This window comes from Barbus barbus, assembly GCF_936440315.1.
Source record: "Barbus barbus genome assembly, chromosome: 36".
Classification (NCBI taxonomy): domain Eukaryota; kingdom Metazoa; phylum Chordata; class Actinopteri; order Cypriniformes; family Cyprinidae; genus Barbus; species Barbus barbus.
Genome location: NC_136714.1, coordinates 1,433,169 through 1,448,963, shown reverse-complemented (window position 1 = coordinate 1,448,963; position 15,795 = coordinate 1,433,169). Strand labels below are relative to the sequence as shown.

The following is a 15,795-nucleotide window of genomic DNA, read 5'->3' as shown; positions in this document are numbered from 1 at the left end:
AAGAATGAAGACGCAGTCTCGAGTTACACCGGTTCCTCTCATATGGGTTGGGTTAACATCAGGTGAACTTTAAACCTGCTAGTCAAGAACTCAATGAATGACACATGACGCCATATCCTACCGGTGACATGAAAGCTGAGCACGTCATAAACACATTTAAAGATAGGGGGTTTGACTTTTAGTCCAGTCGCTCTAAAATCATATGCTATAGTCTCTTTATAACTAATATAGCTTTTATATTTTCCCCCCTTTTTTTTTACTTGCTCACAAATGTTGCTAGTTGCAAATAAAAGTTATTTTGAAATCTATCATTTATGCAAAAGTTGTAAATTCATGTCAAGACCAAAGAGTGGTGCTGTTACAACTTCAAACATGATCAAATCATTTGTTTTATTAACTCTCATCTCTTTTTTCCAAAGCTCTGTCACACAGATAAGGATTTTGCAACAACCGACATCAATTATTGTTCACTTTCACAGTTGTGTCTGTTTAAAGTCTCATATTAAATGTTTTATGGGGCCAGTGAAAGTAAAGGGGAAGCAGTGTTTTCAGTGTTTTGAAAGTAGTCTGGTCATTTTAATTTCTAGCTGTAGAATGATTTTCTGCTATTTAAAGTGAAGGCACAGCTCAAAATATGTGTTTTGAGCATCTCAGTTCTCAGTAAATACTTTGCAGCTTGAGTGGATTTTCTAGTTTGTCACCATTTTTTGCTAAACATCCCTGTGAATGTGATGAAGGTGCAAGTGCATGCAGTCTGTATCAGCCGATTTTATACTTCATGCTTTCATAGGCAGTGTTAAAGAAATGTTACTTTAAAATCCAGTTACAATATTCACTTATACATTGAAGACGAACGAGTTCTGAAGTGATTTAAGGCTCTGAATGTTTAATATAAACCACACACTGAAAAAAATTCAACTACATTCTTTTTAAAGTAAGTGGTTGCAAACTATTTATTTTAGCTACATTAAAATGTTTTTTAAAGTTAGTCAACTAAATTTGTTTATTTAAATGTAGCTAAAATAAATTGATTGCAACCACTTACTTTTTTTTTTTTTTTTGTAAATTCAGTGAAATTTTTTTTTTTTCAGTGCAATATGGTTTATTATATCACTTTTATCTAATGCACTGGGTATCTTGAACTAACAATAAACAATATTTTTTTATGTTAATGCATTAGCTAATGTTAATGAACTGAACCTTATTGTAAAATTTTACATTTTGTTACATTTCGGATACAATAAAAATTACAAAATCAAATACAAAATACATATAAGTTGTACATAATTAAGTTACTGCAGAACCTTCATTACAGGCAATCTAAATAATCAAAAATAGAGTATAATACCATAATATACTGTATATTAACAAAGAACTTCTACCTTGAAACATTTGAATAAAATCAGTCCCAGCAATTATGCAAACATTTTCATGCCTAGTGATTTTTCAACAACATCATGAAAGAAAATAATTAAAAATTATCAGACGAATAATGATTTAAATTTCTGTCTGTTTCTCACACTGCACATGTAACATAGATTACTTAAAAACTTTTGGAGATTAAAGGAATAGGTCATCTGAGATGTAGATGAGTTTGTTTCTTCATCAGGTTTGTAGAAATGTGTCTCTGCATCAGTGTCTCAGCAATGGATGCTCTGCAGTGAATGGGTGCCGTCAGAATGAGAGTCCAAACAGCTGATAAAAACATCACAATAATCCACACCACTCCAGTCCATCAGTTAACATCTGGAGAAGACAAAAGCTCAAACAAATCCATCATTAAGACGTTTTTAACTTCAAACCAGCTAAAACACTTCCTCCGATGGAAAAGTCATTTTGTCTGAATCGGGAGAGAAATCTGCACAGATCAAGCATTATAAAACAGTCCAAAACCGCTCTAAATAAAAATGTTACCCTGACCAAAACCAGTCATAAGGGGCAATTTTTTTAAAATTGAGATTTATACATCATCTGAATAAATAATCTTTCCATTGATGTATGGTTTGTTATGATAGGACAATATTTGTCTGAGATACAACTATTTGAAAATCTGAAAATGAAGTTTTGATATTTATGGTAGGAAATTTACAAAATATCTTCATGGAACATGAGCTTTACTTAATATCCTAATGATTTTTGGCATAAAAGAAAAATAAATAATTTTGACCCATACAATGTATTGTTGGCTATTGCTACAAATATACCCCAGCGACTTAAGACTTAAGCTTTTGTGCTCCAGGGTCACGTGTGTGGCTTTTGATGTGAGAGACCACAGGAGATGGACCTTTTTACTGGAGGAAGCGTTATGGATTATAATATTTTATCCAGAAGCAAAGGTTTACAGTTAAAACGTCTAAGTGATGGATTTATTTCTTACAAACAGTCAGCTTTTGTCTTCTCCAGATGTTAACTGATGGACTGGAGTGGTGTGGATTATTGTGATGTTTTTATCAGCTGTTTGGACTCTCATTCTGACGGCACCCATTCACTGCAGAGCATCCATTGCTGAGACATTAATGCAGTGCTGCATTTCTCCAAATCTGTTTCCATGAAGAAACAAATTCATCTGTTGTCCAGTTTTGTTGGTCTATACTGAGACAGCAAGCATCAATAACAGTCATGAATGTTTGTCTCGGGGTGTAATAATTATTACTTTAATTGAACTGGAGTCTCTGACAGTGGATGAAGCCCAGAGGACTTGTTCTCTTCACATGTTCCTCCACTCTGTTTGATGTCCCGTAAGGCCAGCGACTCACTCTGGGTCTGTTCTTTAAGACTTCGACTTTTCTTTTCCCTGTAAGATTGAAATGTACAGTACAATGTATAACGAAAACAATGTTGAAACAGAAAGCTAATCACAGTGACTCCCAGCTCTGAGACTTTACCCATTCTCCTCTACATCCTCAATGGTATCAGGCAGAGGAATGTTGAGGGTTTCTGGAAGAAAAAAGGCTATGAAACCAGCGAGCACAGCGGATCCTCCGTATACAATGCTAGGCAGAGCCGGCAGGATCTCATCCAGGATCAGGACAGCAGGAGCGGCCATGGATCCGATTCTGGCCATCGTGGAGACAAAGCCCATGCCGGTCTGTCTGTGGAACAAGCATAAACTCTTATCCTGTGAGGTAGAATTCATGTAAAAGTGAGCATTGCTACTCCTACTTACTCTGGAAATACAAGGTACAATATCTCTAATGGATGGTGTCGCTTGGCGACTTTAGTATTATCATTAAACGTATTTAGCTTCCATGTACAGTAACATGTCTTCCTCTCTTTGTTTTATTTCCGGTACCACTTTATATTATGGTTTTATTTATTGACATTAGTTGAATTCATAATGTATATGAACAATGTTTTTCATGTTGAGTTTCTTTCTTCTGTTGAACACAAAATAATATGTTTTTGAAGAATGTTTGTAATTAAATGGTTTCTGGTTCCCAAAGACAATGTTTCTCCATACTATGAAAGTCAATGGCTACTGTTTGCTTCTCAACATTCTTCAAAATATCTTCCTTTGTGTTCAACAGAAGAAAGAAACTCATACAGCATTGGAACAATATGAGGGTGAGTAAATGAGGACAGAATTTTCATTTTTGGGTGAACTATCCCTATATTTCATGCTTGTTCATAATACAGGAACTAATTTTAACTTGTACAACTTGAAATATTAATTTCTACATACATCCACCTACATCAATAAATGCCTTAAAAAGTCTGTCCATTGTTAATAAATTCCTCCTAATAGATTTATTTGAAACTTTAGGCATGCTAGGCTTTTTTTTAATTGAAATGTCTCCAGGGCCGTAGCTGGGGTTTGCGGGGCCCCGGTGCAGGTTGTACCTATGGGCCCTGTTTGAAATAGTGTAAATAGCACAAATAAACAAATGAAACAAAGATACAAATTAAACAATGTTTAAGTTTTTTCCAAGTTTGTAGGTGCCCAGGTACAGAAATCGAATAATCAAATGTAAAATATTATTGCATAGCCTTCACTGTATAAATTAAATACAGATTAATTCTTGTTAAAACTACAAAGTAATTCAGTAAAGAGCTAGTAAATACACATCTGATTTCTTTCTCAACTGTTTACGTTCACTTAAGACATATCCGGATACTCGGCAAGACATTTCGACATTATTTTTGTATATATTTGTCGGTTCAAGAGCGAGAACAAGCGAGTGCTAAATTAAGCTTTTCACATCTTTTTGTGTTTGTATGTTTAAACTGGCGAGGTGTATTTGTTCATTCTGGCACAGGAGGAGAACTCGGTTCAGTGTCACGAATGTTTAACTCTTTTGAATGTTTAAATTGGCAAGGCTTAAACACACAAGCAATTGATAAGCTTCCGTGACGCTGCGCAGCAGTTGAGAGTCAAAAAAAGCATATCAGGCAACACAAAATTAATCCCTGTTGCTCCTGACGAAATTTTGAGGTCTTATGAAGTGAAATGATTGGTCTGTGCAAGAAACATTATTTACCACATCATTACCTGTAATCCAGAGTCTCGGGCAAAAGGGGAAGTTTGAGTCTTTTTTTTTAATAACCAAATGTATTGTTTATTGTCATGGGTCTGATCTTGTTAGATTAATTGGGAAATACCCAATCATAAAGCTTCAGACCGATTGTATAATTTCTTCTTCTATAGTTTGTTTCTTCTGACCTGATGACAGTAGGGTAAAGCTCTCCTGTAAATAGGTAGACACAAGTAAACGATGCTGATGTAAAGCCCTTTCCGAGAACAGCAAGTGCTGTCCTTGTGATCTGCATATCTGCAATGACACACAGCTTCATTACCAGTCGGTATGAATCAGTCATTAAGATGCATTAGGTGGATATGGATGGCATCATAATAAAGACACAGTCATTGTCTTACCTTTAGGAACAAAAATGTTGGCAAATATTACAGATGCTGACATCAGGAGACATGTGCCTTGGGTTGTGCGTCGGCCCAGAAAGCTCAGCATCAGAAGAGCGACCAGTTTAGCGGGAAAATCTACTGCCCCAAAGATGACCTGCATCAGATAGATGTTCACCCCGAACTTCTGCAGGTCCATGGCCAGACCATAATATGCAAAACTCGTCGAAAACCTGTGAGGAAGATCAACAGAGTATGCATTTATTTATTTGTGCATAAAACAGCCCTGCATCTTGAAAAAATTCTGTAACACTTTACTTAAAGCTTTTATGTATAATGCATTATAAATGTAGTTTTAATGTATTAATTATGCCTTGTAATGCACCTTATAATGCATTGTACAATCTCATGAATAATTGTAACCACAGTTAATACATTATAATACACTATAACACTTATCAATTCATTGTTACACTATGCATCTTAAATTTGGTTATAATTATTTACGACAAGGTATAATGTTTTACAACGCACACAATGAATAAATATAATGCATTATACCCTTTAATAACCCTTTATAATGCATTATACATAAAGGCTTTAAGTGAAGTGTTACCAAAAATTTAGATTTCCAAAGACGGCGTAATATCACCAAATTTGTTGATGATAAGTTCAGAAACATTTCACTGCTTTTTTTTTCATAAGAAAGAAGATTTTTCAAAATGTATCTATGTATCAGCTTTAATGCATTTGTTTTTTTTTTGCTGATTAAGCAATACAATACAAAACAAAACGTCAAAAGCAAAATGCTACAAAATGGAAAACTATTTGCTCTAGCAAAACCCCTCCCAAATTAGTAAGAAACAAGTGTTGTATTTTATTTTGCAAATACAATATGAAGCAGCATGCTAAATTAATGCATATTTAAGCATAATACAAGTTGAGTACAGACAGAAACGGAACAAAATGATTCTCACCAGACGACCATAAGGCACATGGATATCTTCCTCATGGTTGGAGTTTTTAGGAGATCAAACACAGTATAAATGCTCTTACTGGACTGAATCTCTTTCTGCATGTGTGACTCCAGCACCTAAACATGAAGATGTGATATATGAAATGATATGAATATGTGATTATATGAAATGTGAAATATTGCTATAGGCTGACATGAAACCTCTAAAGTGATCTTCTCTGTCATCTCGGGCTTGCCGTTGATTTTAGCCACACGGTGGAGATGCTTCAGTGCTTCCTCACAGCGGCCGTTCAGCACCAGCCAGCGAGAAGATTCAGAGTACCACCTTTGACATGGAGACATTTCTATAGTTGTTATTGCATGCTGCATTAGGTTTTTACTAGGTGCAGAATTTCTGTAGTTCTAATTACTTTATGCGTGATTTAAACACCCTTTGAGAAATTTGGAAATTCAGAATCAACACAATCACATTATCTATACAGGCTGAAAAATTACCAAAGACTCATAAGACCTCTTTAAAGATGGCTTCTGTTGAGGTTTTAAAAACTGTGGTTTTATCTTGCATTTAGTGTTCTTTTATTTTTCATCTTCTTGTAATGACAAGCCAGCAAGCCAAGGGAGCCTTCACCCGAGTACTGACAGTGGTCCGCTCCCTCTGCTTCCCCTACACTCATTTCCTGTTTGGTTGCTTTATAGCTAGAGACTGTGCTTGTGCTCATTGCAAAGTATTGCCAGTTTACCTGCCTTACAGTTTACCTGCCTTACTTTTCCTGTTAATTCTGCCTGCCTGTTCCATGTATGATTCTGCCTGTTTATCCCCTTTGTTTTGGTTGCCTGATCTGATTGATGTTTATGCTTGGACCTATTGCCTGCCTGCTTACTATTGCCTTTTGGATTAACCTTTTGCATGTTGACGGATTGGACAGCTACTTTAGTTCTGCCCCTCTATCTTCCCATACCTTTCTATTGCAACTGCTCTTAATAAACTCCTGCATATGGATTCTGACTCAGCGTCCTCGTAACAGTATACTTCGCCACCAATGAATCCAACGGAAGTTTCAAAGTTTCACAGATTCTGAATATTATGCAAGGTAACCGCACCGCTGCTGAATATGCCATCGAATTCAGAATGCTCGCTGCACAGAGTTGATGGAACGATATCTCTTTGAAAGCAATGTTTCAATGTAGTTCCAACACCAAACTGCAAACTGAGCTGGCTTGTAAAGGGGAGAACTCGTCCTTTTCAGAATTTGTGACTCTTGCCGACAACCTAATGATACAAGCTCCGAAACTAAGGAAGAGGAAATAGACACACTGCAGTTGAGACTAAACCAAGCGATGAACCCATGCAACTCAATATCTCAAGGCTTTGTGAGGAGGAAAGTATGAGTTGTCAACAGCTCCACTTGTGCTTCTAATGTGGTGAGGCAGGCCATCGCAGTCTTGGATGTCCACACAAGTCTAAAGCTGCACCCAGGGTGAATATTGAACATTTCTCCTTGTTCAGTAATAAATCATACACATTGCCTGTCACAGTAAAGACTGAAAAACTCTCTCTCAGATTGACAGCAATGATTGACTCTGGAGCTGCCCTGAACCTGATAAATAAAGACATCATCAAGAAGTATAACATTCCCACTCAACCATGCACTCCTATCAATATCAAAGCCATCTGTAACGTAGGAGTCATGACACCAGAGTTGTGGCTCCAAAAGCTAGCTTTATTAAAAAGAGCGTGGTCAAAGAGGCAGGGTAAATCACCAGCAAACAATAACATCCAAGAATAATCCAAGAGAGTAATCCAATGAACAGGCGCAAGGGCAGAGCAGGCAGCAAACAATAAAAAAACACTGAAACAGTCCAAGATCCAAAAACACGTAGGCAAGGTAAGGGAACATGGAAACTGGGAAAACGTTACAGGCTTACAATCAACAGCGATGTGAGAGTGTCCCTGCGTTCCATTCGGAAGGGCTCATCCCTATGCCCTAATCCCTTCAAAGGGTTTACCCTCTGGAGTGAGAGCTTTGAAGGGTTGAAGGCAGTAGGGGACCAAACAACTTTCTTGAAGTGCCCTTCTGCATCATCATCCTGTGCCCACACGGAGGCGCAGTCATCATGCAAAGAATCTGCACAAAGGATCATGGGAGCCCGAAGTGTCGATCAGTTGTACCCTTCGAAATCCTTCATTCTGAAGGGCCCTTTGCAGTGGACAGTTTGGAGCACTTCGGTCTGGAACGACACTTCAATATGGAGGCCATGATTATTTTCACTCCGAAGTGCCCTTCGGAGGGCGATATATCCCCTTTGTGTGTGTGTGTGTGCCATTGTTATAGTGTGAGACTGATGAGATAATGAGAGACAGGTGACTGCAATTAATGATGAGTGCAGATGAGTCCGGGCAAAGGATTATGGGAAATGGAGTCCTAAGTGAATGGTAAAATTCAGGGATGGAGTGCCCACTGGTGGAGCTCATGGGCACTCCAGCTGATGATTGTGACCATAGACGAAGCACTCATTGGAGAGGGGATTACTCATCAGACAAGAACTCTCAAACTCAATTTCCTGGCATCATGGTGAGCTAACACATTGGAACGTGTTTTGTATAAATCACTGTTTACCACAAGACCCAAATATTGTTGTTTAGTTCCATTAAAAGGACTACCTACTGCCATGGAGACAGCCCAACCCCTGTTTCACCATTTCACCAGTATATGGCCTATAGGGTCCAGTGTATGATTCTGCCTGTTTGCCTGTTTATCGATTACCTGGATTATCCCCTTCGTTTTGGTTGCCTGATCGGACTGATGTTTGTGCTTGGACCTATTGCCTGCCTGCTCACTATTGCCTTTTGGATTAACCCTTTATATGTTGACGGATTGGACTGCTACTTTGGTTTTGACCCTCTGCCTATCATCCCTTACCTGTCTATCGCAACTGCTCTTAATAAAATCCCACATATGGTTCTAACTCGGCCTCAGCATCCTCGTTACACTTATAGTGTGCCTTTTATGATCTATGATTAAAAAAAAATATTATTTGACCATTTCTGTAACAGGAATATGCGGTTTATTAACATTTTCCATTTGAGGGTCATATTTTAGTTAAGCCTTTATTATAATAGCATTCTTCACTATTGTAACATTCTTGCATTAATGTAATCAACACATTCCTAATGCAAACAAAGAGTGTTAGAACGACAGCAGCTCGATTGGCTTTCACATGTGGGATGACTTTTTCACTGGAGGAAGAGTTTTTATGGATTATGTATTTTATGAAGTTAAAAACGTCGATGGATTTGTTTCAGCTTTTGTCTTCTCAAGATGTTAACTGATGGACTGGAGTGATGTGGATTGCTTGTGGATTATTGTGATGTTTTTATCAGCTGTTTGAACTCTCATTCTGACGGCACCCATTGACTGCAGAGGATCCATTGGTGAGCAAGTGATGGAATGATACATTTCTCCAAATATGATACAAACTCATCTACATCTCGGATGGCCTGAGGGTGAGTGATTTTCAGAAAATTTCCATTTTTGGGTGAAATGTTCCTCAGCGTTAAGTTTAGTGTAGGTGGTACTTTATTTTCAAATGCAATAGAGCATTAACCTTTTATTGCCACTCACCTGACATTTAATTTCTGAACTACTGCAATATGTACAACAACCAATACAATAAAACACTGCCAGATTCACCATTCACGTTCATCTCTTTTGGTTAAAACTGAATGCTCACTCACTGGGTATTTCACTTTGAAAGGAACATTTTCACATTTTGCGAAATGGCTTGTTTTTTCAATGAGCCTGGGTTGTTCAAATCATATGCACCTGGCATCAGTGGCATACATCAGTAACACAGAATGTCATGATTAAGTTTTATTCACCACGAAAGAGTGATTTGAATAATCTCATACCAGCTGTAGAAGAAGAAGATAAAGAAAGGAAGACAGACGGCCACTTGTATTTTGCGCCAGTCCTTTAGACTGTATGCCACTCCAGCTAGAATCATCTGACCAAATGTGAAGAAGAAAGACGATATGGTGCCCACCAGCGTCCGAGCCTTAGTAGGAATCCACTCCACCTCTATAAAAACAAACATTTCAAGTCACATTTATTTATATAGGCCGAAGCTACTGTTTAAAAGCAGCATCACAAAATAAAAAAAGGAAAAAACAGTGTTAATGTGGCAAAAGTAATAAGTTTAAGGTGTAAAACAGCTCTATTGAAGATAATAATATCATTTTTAATTATAATCCATTTAGTTCAATGTTGATTCAGTTCAGTTCAATAACTGTGGCAGTGTTGCAAAATTCATCCATATCAACAGCATCATTATTCAGATCAATTTAGTTCAAGTTTTATTCTCATCTGACCGTGTCAGTGAAGTGACATTTTCCAAATATTGTCTTTTAAACACTTACCTTCGTATTTTTTTCTTTAAAGTAAAATGACATATGTAAACACATTCATAGTAATTGATTTTAAAAATCATTATTCTTATCTGTTTCCACAGTTTTTTTCCCCAATGTAAATAATTTAGTATATTGTATATGTTGGATGAACCAGTCCTTTCCTTTAGAGTTAGTGAAGAGAAACACTCACTGAGCGAGACGGCGTTGAGAATGACTCCAGACACGGACATTCCTGTCAGGAATCTAAAGATGCAGTAAACCACGTAAGACGGAGAGAGAGCCGTGAATGTGCCTAAGACAGCAAGCTGGAAATATGACCAAATCAGCATGGACCTTCGCCCAAACCTACAGGAGAATAAAGAGTAAAGAAATAATGATTCAAAATGCTGCTGTCATGTTTTTGTAATCCATTAAATAAATGCATGAATGAATGGTGGGTTGTAGTGCATAATAACATCACTACTGTAATGCAGCCTGTACGTGTGTTTGATGATGAGCTTCACTACCCACATCTCAGACAGGGTTGTTTAGTATTATTGATATATTTATTTCTGTTCATATTTTGAATTAGATTTTATTTTGACATAAAACTGCATGTTGCCTCCCACCATTTGCAGTAAGTGAAAAGCTGAACAGATTGGTTGCTTTACAATGAGGTATGTACTGGAAAATATCAAAAGTGAGTAATACTATTTAAAAATATAAAGTCTGCTTTGATTTTGTAGCTTATTGGGTGTTGTAGATGTTTGGTTCATATGTAAGCATCTCATAAATTGATTTTCTTTTGTGTGATTTCTGAACGCTTGAGACAATAAAATCAACCAGTTAACTGTATTAATAAAATCATAGCTAACTGTCTAGAGCTACAATTGTAATATATAAATAATACAATTTAATTACTATTTATTTATTTACTTTTATATTTTATTAAAGTTCTATTTTGACCCCTATAGACCCCTATCAATCTGACTAGGGCATCCATTTGGGCTAATGCTGTTCCTAGAAAGAGACATGCAGACGTTAATACCACATGAGGCATTTTAAAATAAATTTAAACTTCATTGTTCAATAATATTAAACTTTCAATGGCGATTGGAGATGATCAAATTAATCCCTTTTTTGAATCAGTTATTTTTTTATTTAATATCATTCATTCATCAGTCATTTTGCTTCCTGCATATTATCAGCAACTAGAAAAAATTATTTACTAGTCTTTTCAAACAGTTTATTGTTACTACACTTATTCAAGATCATTAGTGTCCATGTGAATGCAGCTAAAGATATGCAACGTTGTGGTATTTTGCTGTAAAAATAACTGCTGGCAGATGATTGAAATGCACTTGTACATCATTGATTCGTGACCTCACGTGTACAAGTGAAAAATAGGCTAATCAGACACAGTTTATTGAATCTTATTACTGTCCAAAAAGGCATATATGTGGATGTGTTTTGTGTAATAGTGTTATAATGACAGCAGAAACAGATGCTTTACTTGTCAGATAGCCCTCCAAATATAATGGCACCTGTCAGCACTCCTCCCATGTAAATGGTCTGGCTCATCTGTTTGAGTGGACGGAGGGTACAAACCAGATCCCACTGTGACAAATAAGAGAAAAGCATCACTGTAATGCTTAGGATGAGGTTTCTACATTAACAGAAGCCTAGTTCCTCAATTTAAGATACAGTGGGGCAAATAAGTATTTGATCCACTGCCGAGTTTTCAAGTTTTCCCACTTACAAAGAAGGGAGAGATCTGTCATTTTCATCGTAGGTACACCTCAACTGTGAGAGACAGAATATATATATAAAAAAACTAGAAAATCACATTGTATGATTTTTGAATAATTAATTTCCATTTTTATTGAATGAAATAATATTTGATACAATAGAAAAATAGAACTTTATATTTGCTACAGAAACCTGTGTTTACAATTACAGAGGTCAGACGTGTCCTGTAGTTCTTGAGCAGGTTTGCACACACTGCAGCAGGGATTTTGGCCCACTCCTCCATACAGGTCTTCTCCGGATCTTTCAGGTTTTGGGGCTGTCGTTGGGTAACACGGAGGTTGTTGCCCAATATCTTGCGATACATGGCCCCATCCATCCTCCCCTCAATACGGTGCAGTCGTCCTGTCCCCTTTGCAGAAAAGCACCCCCAAAGCATGATGCTTGCTTCACGGTTGGGATGGTGTTCTTGGGATTGTACTCATCCTTCCTCTTCCTCCAAACACGGCGAGTGGAGTTTATACCAAAAAGTTATATTTTGGTCTCATCTGACCACATGACCTTCTCCCATGCCTCCTCTGGATCATCCAGATGGTCTTTGGCAAACTTCAGACGGGTCTGGACATGTGCTGGCTTGAGCGGGGGGATCTTGCGCGCGCTGCAGGATTTTAATCCATGACGGTGTAGTGTGTTACTAATGGTAACCGTTGAGACTGTGGTCCCAGCTCTCTTCAGGTCATGGACCAGGTCCTCCCGTGTAGTTCTAGGCTGATCCCTCACCTTTCTCAGGATCATTGATACTCCATGAGGCTTTTTTAAACTTTTTTTTTTTAGATTCTGTCTCTCAGAGTTGAGGTGTACCTATGATGAAAATGTGCTGTTTTCAGACTGATAGTTATATAGACAATTGTAATGAGATGGAATATTTGAACTTTTATGAAGTCACAAACCACAGTACTGTTTAGCCTGTTAAAACTGTCTGCATCCCACTATCAGGATGCTTGCAACCTTTTTTTAATATTGCCTTTTTCCTGTTTTAGTAATCATCCTTTTCGCAAGCTTAAACACTGAAAAAATCATCCTGTGAAATCCGTTTTGAAATGAACCATTGCTTTATATGGAAGTGGAGATTCAAACCTTTTTAGCAGGCTCAGTGTCAAGTGTCATATTACAAAATTTACTACAATATTTTATAATCGAACTTTTCCTAATCTTGACAAAACACATGTTGTTAGAAAGGTCTGAGTCTCAAGGCTCCAATATGGATATTTTGTGATATAAGTAATATTGTGGCAGAAATTTACATTTGTGACGGAAAATGTATCAAAACAAAAACAAAAAGGCTATGAAGTTTTTCGTGTGACCCAGTGGCTATTTTTGGTATAGCGCCTAAACAAAATCTTACAAGTAATCACTTTTTGTGATGTCAACTTCAAATTTGGAACATAACTTAAATCTAAGTTATGGCTTTTGATTTTATAGCAATCTTAGATTCCAAAACATTCTGTAAAATATTTTTTTTTATATAAAATAAAGCAATTTAGTAAGCCTACAGTATATTTTCTTTACAGTAAACTTACATTTCTATAACTTTTTTACACTTTCATTTTTTGAAATGCCAACAAGAGACCAACATTAGGTCTGTATTGCAAGGTGTTAATGAATTACAACCATTAAAGTTCGGATAGTACATTTTCTCATTTAATATTATCTATTTATTCAAATTCTATTATCAGCCTAACAATTATAGTGATGAAAAGCTGAATTGTAAATGGGAAACGACTTACTTCTGACACTATAGATGAGATGAATTCAGTCTTGTCATATGTCCAGCCCTCAGCACAAGCCTCTGTTTTGATTTCAGTTGCATTTATGTGGCTCGGTTTGTCTGTGAGTAAATGCCATTGAGCGTCGGTGTACCGGGTGCATCTGGACGGTGTGAGGGGTGAATCCAGCGGGATAAACACGCGCAGGAGTGCCGCTGTGCTCTCGTTCAGCGCCGCTGTGATGTTCGGGATGCGACAGTGATGCTCCGGAACACCGGCAGCGAAGTTATTGAGTAAATTCTGGCTAGCCATTAGAAGGCCCGGGATGGACAGAAGAGTGACATGAATCATCTGGAAGCGCCCAAACCCGCCAACTTCATCCAGAAGATCCGCAAAGCCCATGTTGGTATTGATATATTTCTATATATCCTCTCACCTGAGCAGACTGACAACGACTGAACTCTCCTCGATGTTTCGTAAAAATTACGCAAACAAGTTATTTAAAACTTTGAATGATTAATTTTGAGGTTAATGGTTGCCAAAAAGAGTGTCTAATTTCTGAACGCAAAGCATTTTCCATACACAGAGCTGGAGTGAATTAAAAGTCACCCCCTCCATGACACACACACACACACACACACACACACACACACACAGCAATAATGAAGTTTTAATCTGATTAAAATACCCTGCACTGGAATTTTCATAAAGAGCTTGTGCAGGACAAATGACCTTGACAAAATAAGCCAGGTTTCATTTTTTTTCTTTACTGTGTCTTTTTATATGAAAAGTGCACTTTAAAGATGTTAGTCAACCTAAAGTGTGCTTCTAACTAGTTTTATTTAAACCAAAAATATACAAAGCAGTCTGACTACATTAAGTTGCACCACCACCAAGTAGAAATACTGTATCACTTTTAGATAACAACTGTGTTTCACATTTTACAAGATATTAAAGAAGCATGTTTATGTACTAAACAGGTCTTTTCTTGTTCAGACACCCAAGGCCGCAGTCACGGACATCTTATCTTACCACTAGGAGTTCTCCTAAGAGTTCCTAGGAGTTTCAGCTGAAAGGTATATAACACTTGCTTAAAATGTACTCACTCTCTCAGGCTATCCAATATTTAGAGTCTTCATTGAAATGAATGATTTTGATTTGATTGATTTTGAACTTCATTTGGAACAAATCACTGTCTCAGCAGTGGATGCTCTGCAGTGAATGGGTGCCGTCAGAATGAGAGTCCAAACAGCTGATAAAAACATCACAATAATCCACACCACTCCAGTCCATCAGTTAACATTCATAACTGTAATAATGTTCATAATTGTAATAACACTTCCTCCAGTGAAAAAGTGGTCTGGTCTGAATCAGGAGAGAACCATCCACAGATCAAGCACCGTTTACAAGCCAAAATGGCTCTAATCAAATATGTGGGTGGATTTTGATATGCAAGGATAACAGGAGATGGATTGTGGGTGCCTTAAAAAACATTTACAGATATAAAAGTTGTATTCAGCTGCAACCACATCTTACGAGATGTTAAATAGTGGCTTAAGGGAAATGCAGGGGAAAATGTAAAACAGCTCATAGACTCCTCCTGTTCAGATGAGTCTGATACTCACTATGGATTCGTGTACTAATTTGAATGAAAAATTAAACTTGATCACCTGAAAGCAGATACTGAAAACATTAACATGTAACTATGTAACATCAACTTTGTAAGTGAGAGCATCAACAACATGATTAAAAAACCCAAAATGGATAGAGAGAACCTCAAGTGGATGCAGTGGTTCTCCCCCTGTAGTACATGCAATTATACTTTTTTTTTTTTTTTTTCAGAGAGAAAAATGTGGCTTGAGCAATTATGCAATAAGGCAGAGCTTTAGCCTAGCAGTGACAGACTTAAAAATGCCCCCTCTCTTCCTCTGGTTAGACGTTGTTTAAATAGTTGAGGCCAGCGTGGAAAATGACCCATGTACAGCTGAAGGAGCATTTTTGACCAGACAGTCTTGCCTCGTTATGATTTAACAGGGTTTTGTGTTAAACAGGGACAGACTTGTTG

General features: G+C 37.2%; 1 protein-coding gene across 1 annotated transcript; it reads right to left on the bottom strand.

The window, feature by feature from the left end:
• Positions 1–2,649: 2,649 nt before the first annotated feature.
• LOC306855527 (solute carrier family 22 member 6-A-like) lies at positions 2,650–14,132 on the bottom strand (the record flags this gene model as incomplete). The annotated part of the gene is made up of 10 exons (XM_079394284.1): positions 2,650–2,794; positions 2,886–3,092; positions 4,661–4,769; positions 4,874–5,088; positions 5,833–5,948; positions 6,033–6,156; positions 9,742–9,910; positions 10,430–10,584; positions 11,732–11,835; positions 13,752–14,132. 10 exons carry the CDS (start codon positions 14,130–14,132, stop codon positions 2,650–2,652), a joined length of 1,725 nt encoding a protein of 574 aa, XP_079250410.1.
• Positions 14,133–15,795: the final 1,663 nt, after the last annotated feature.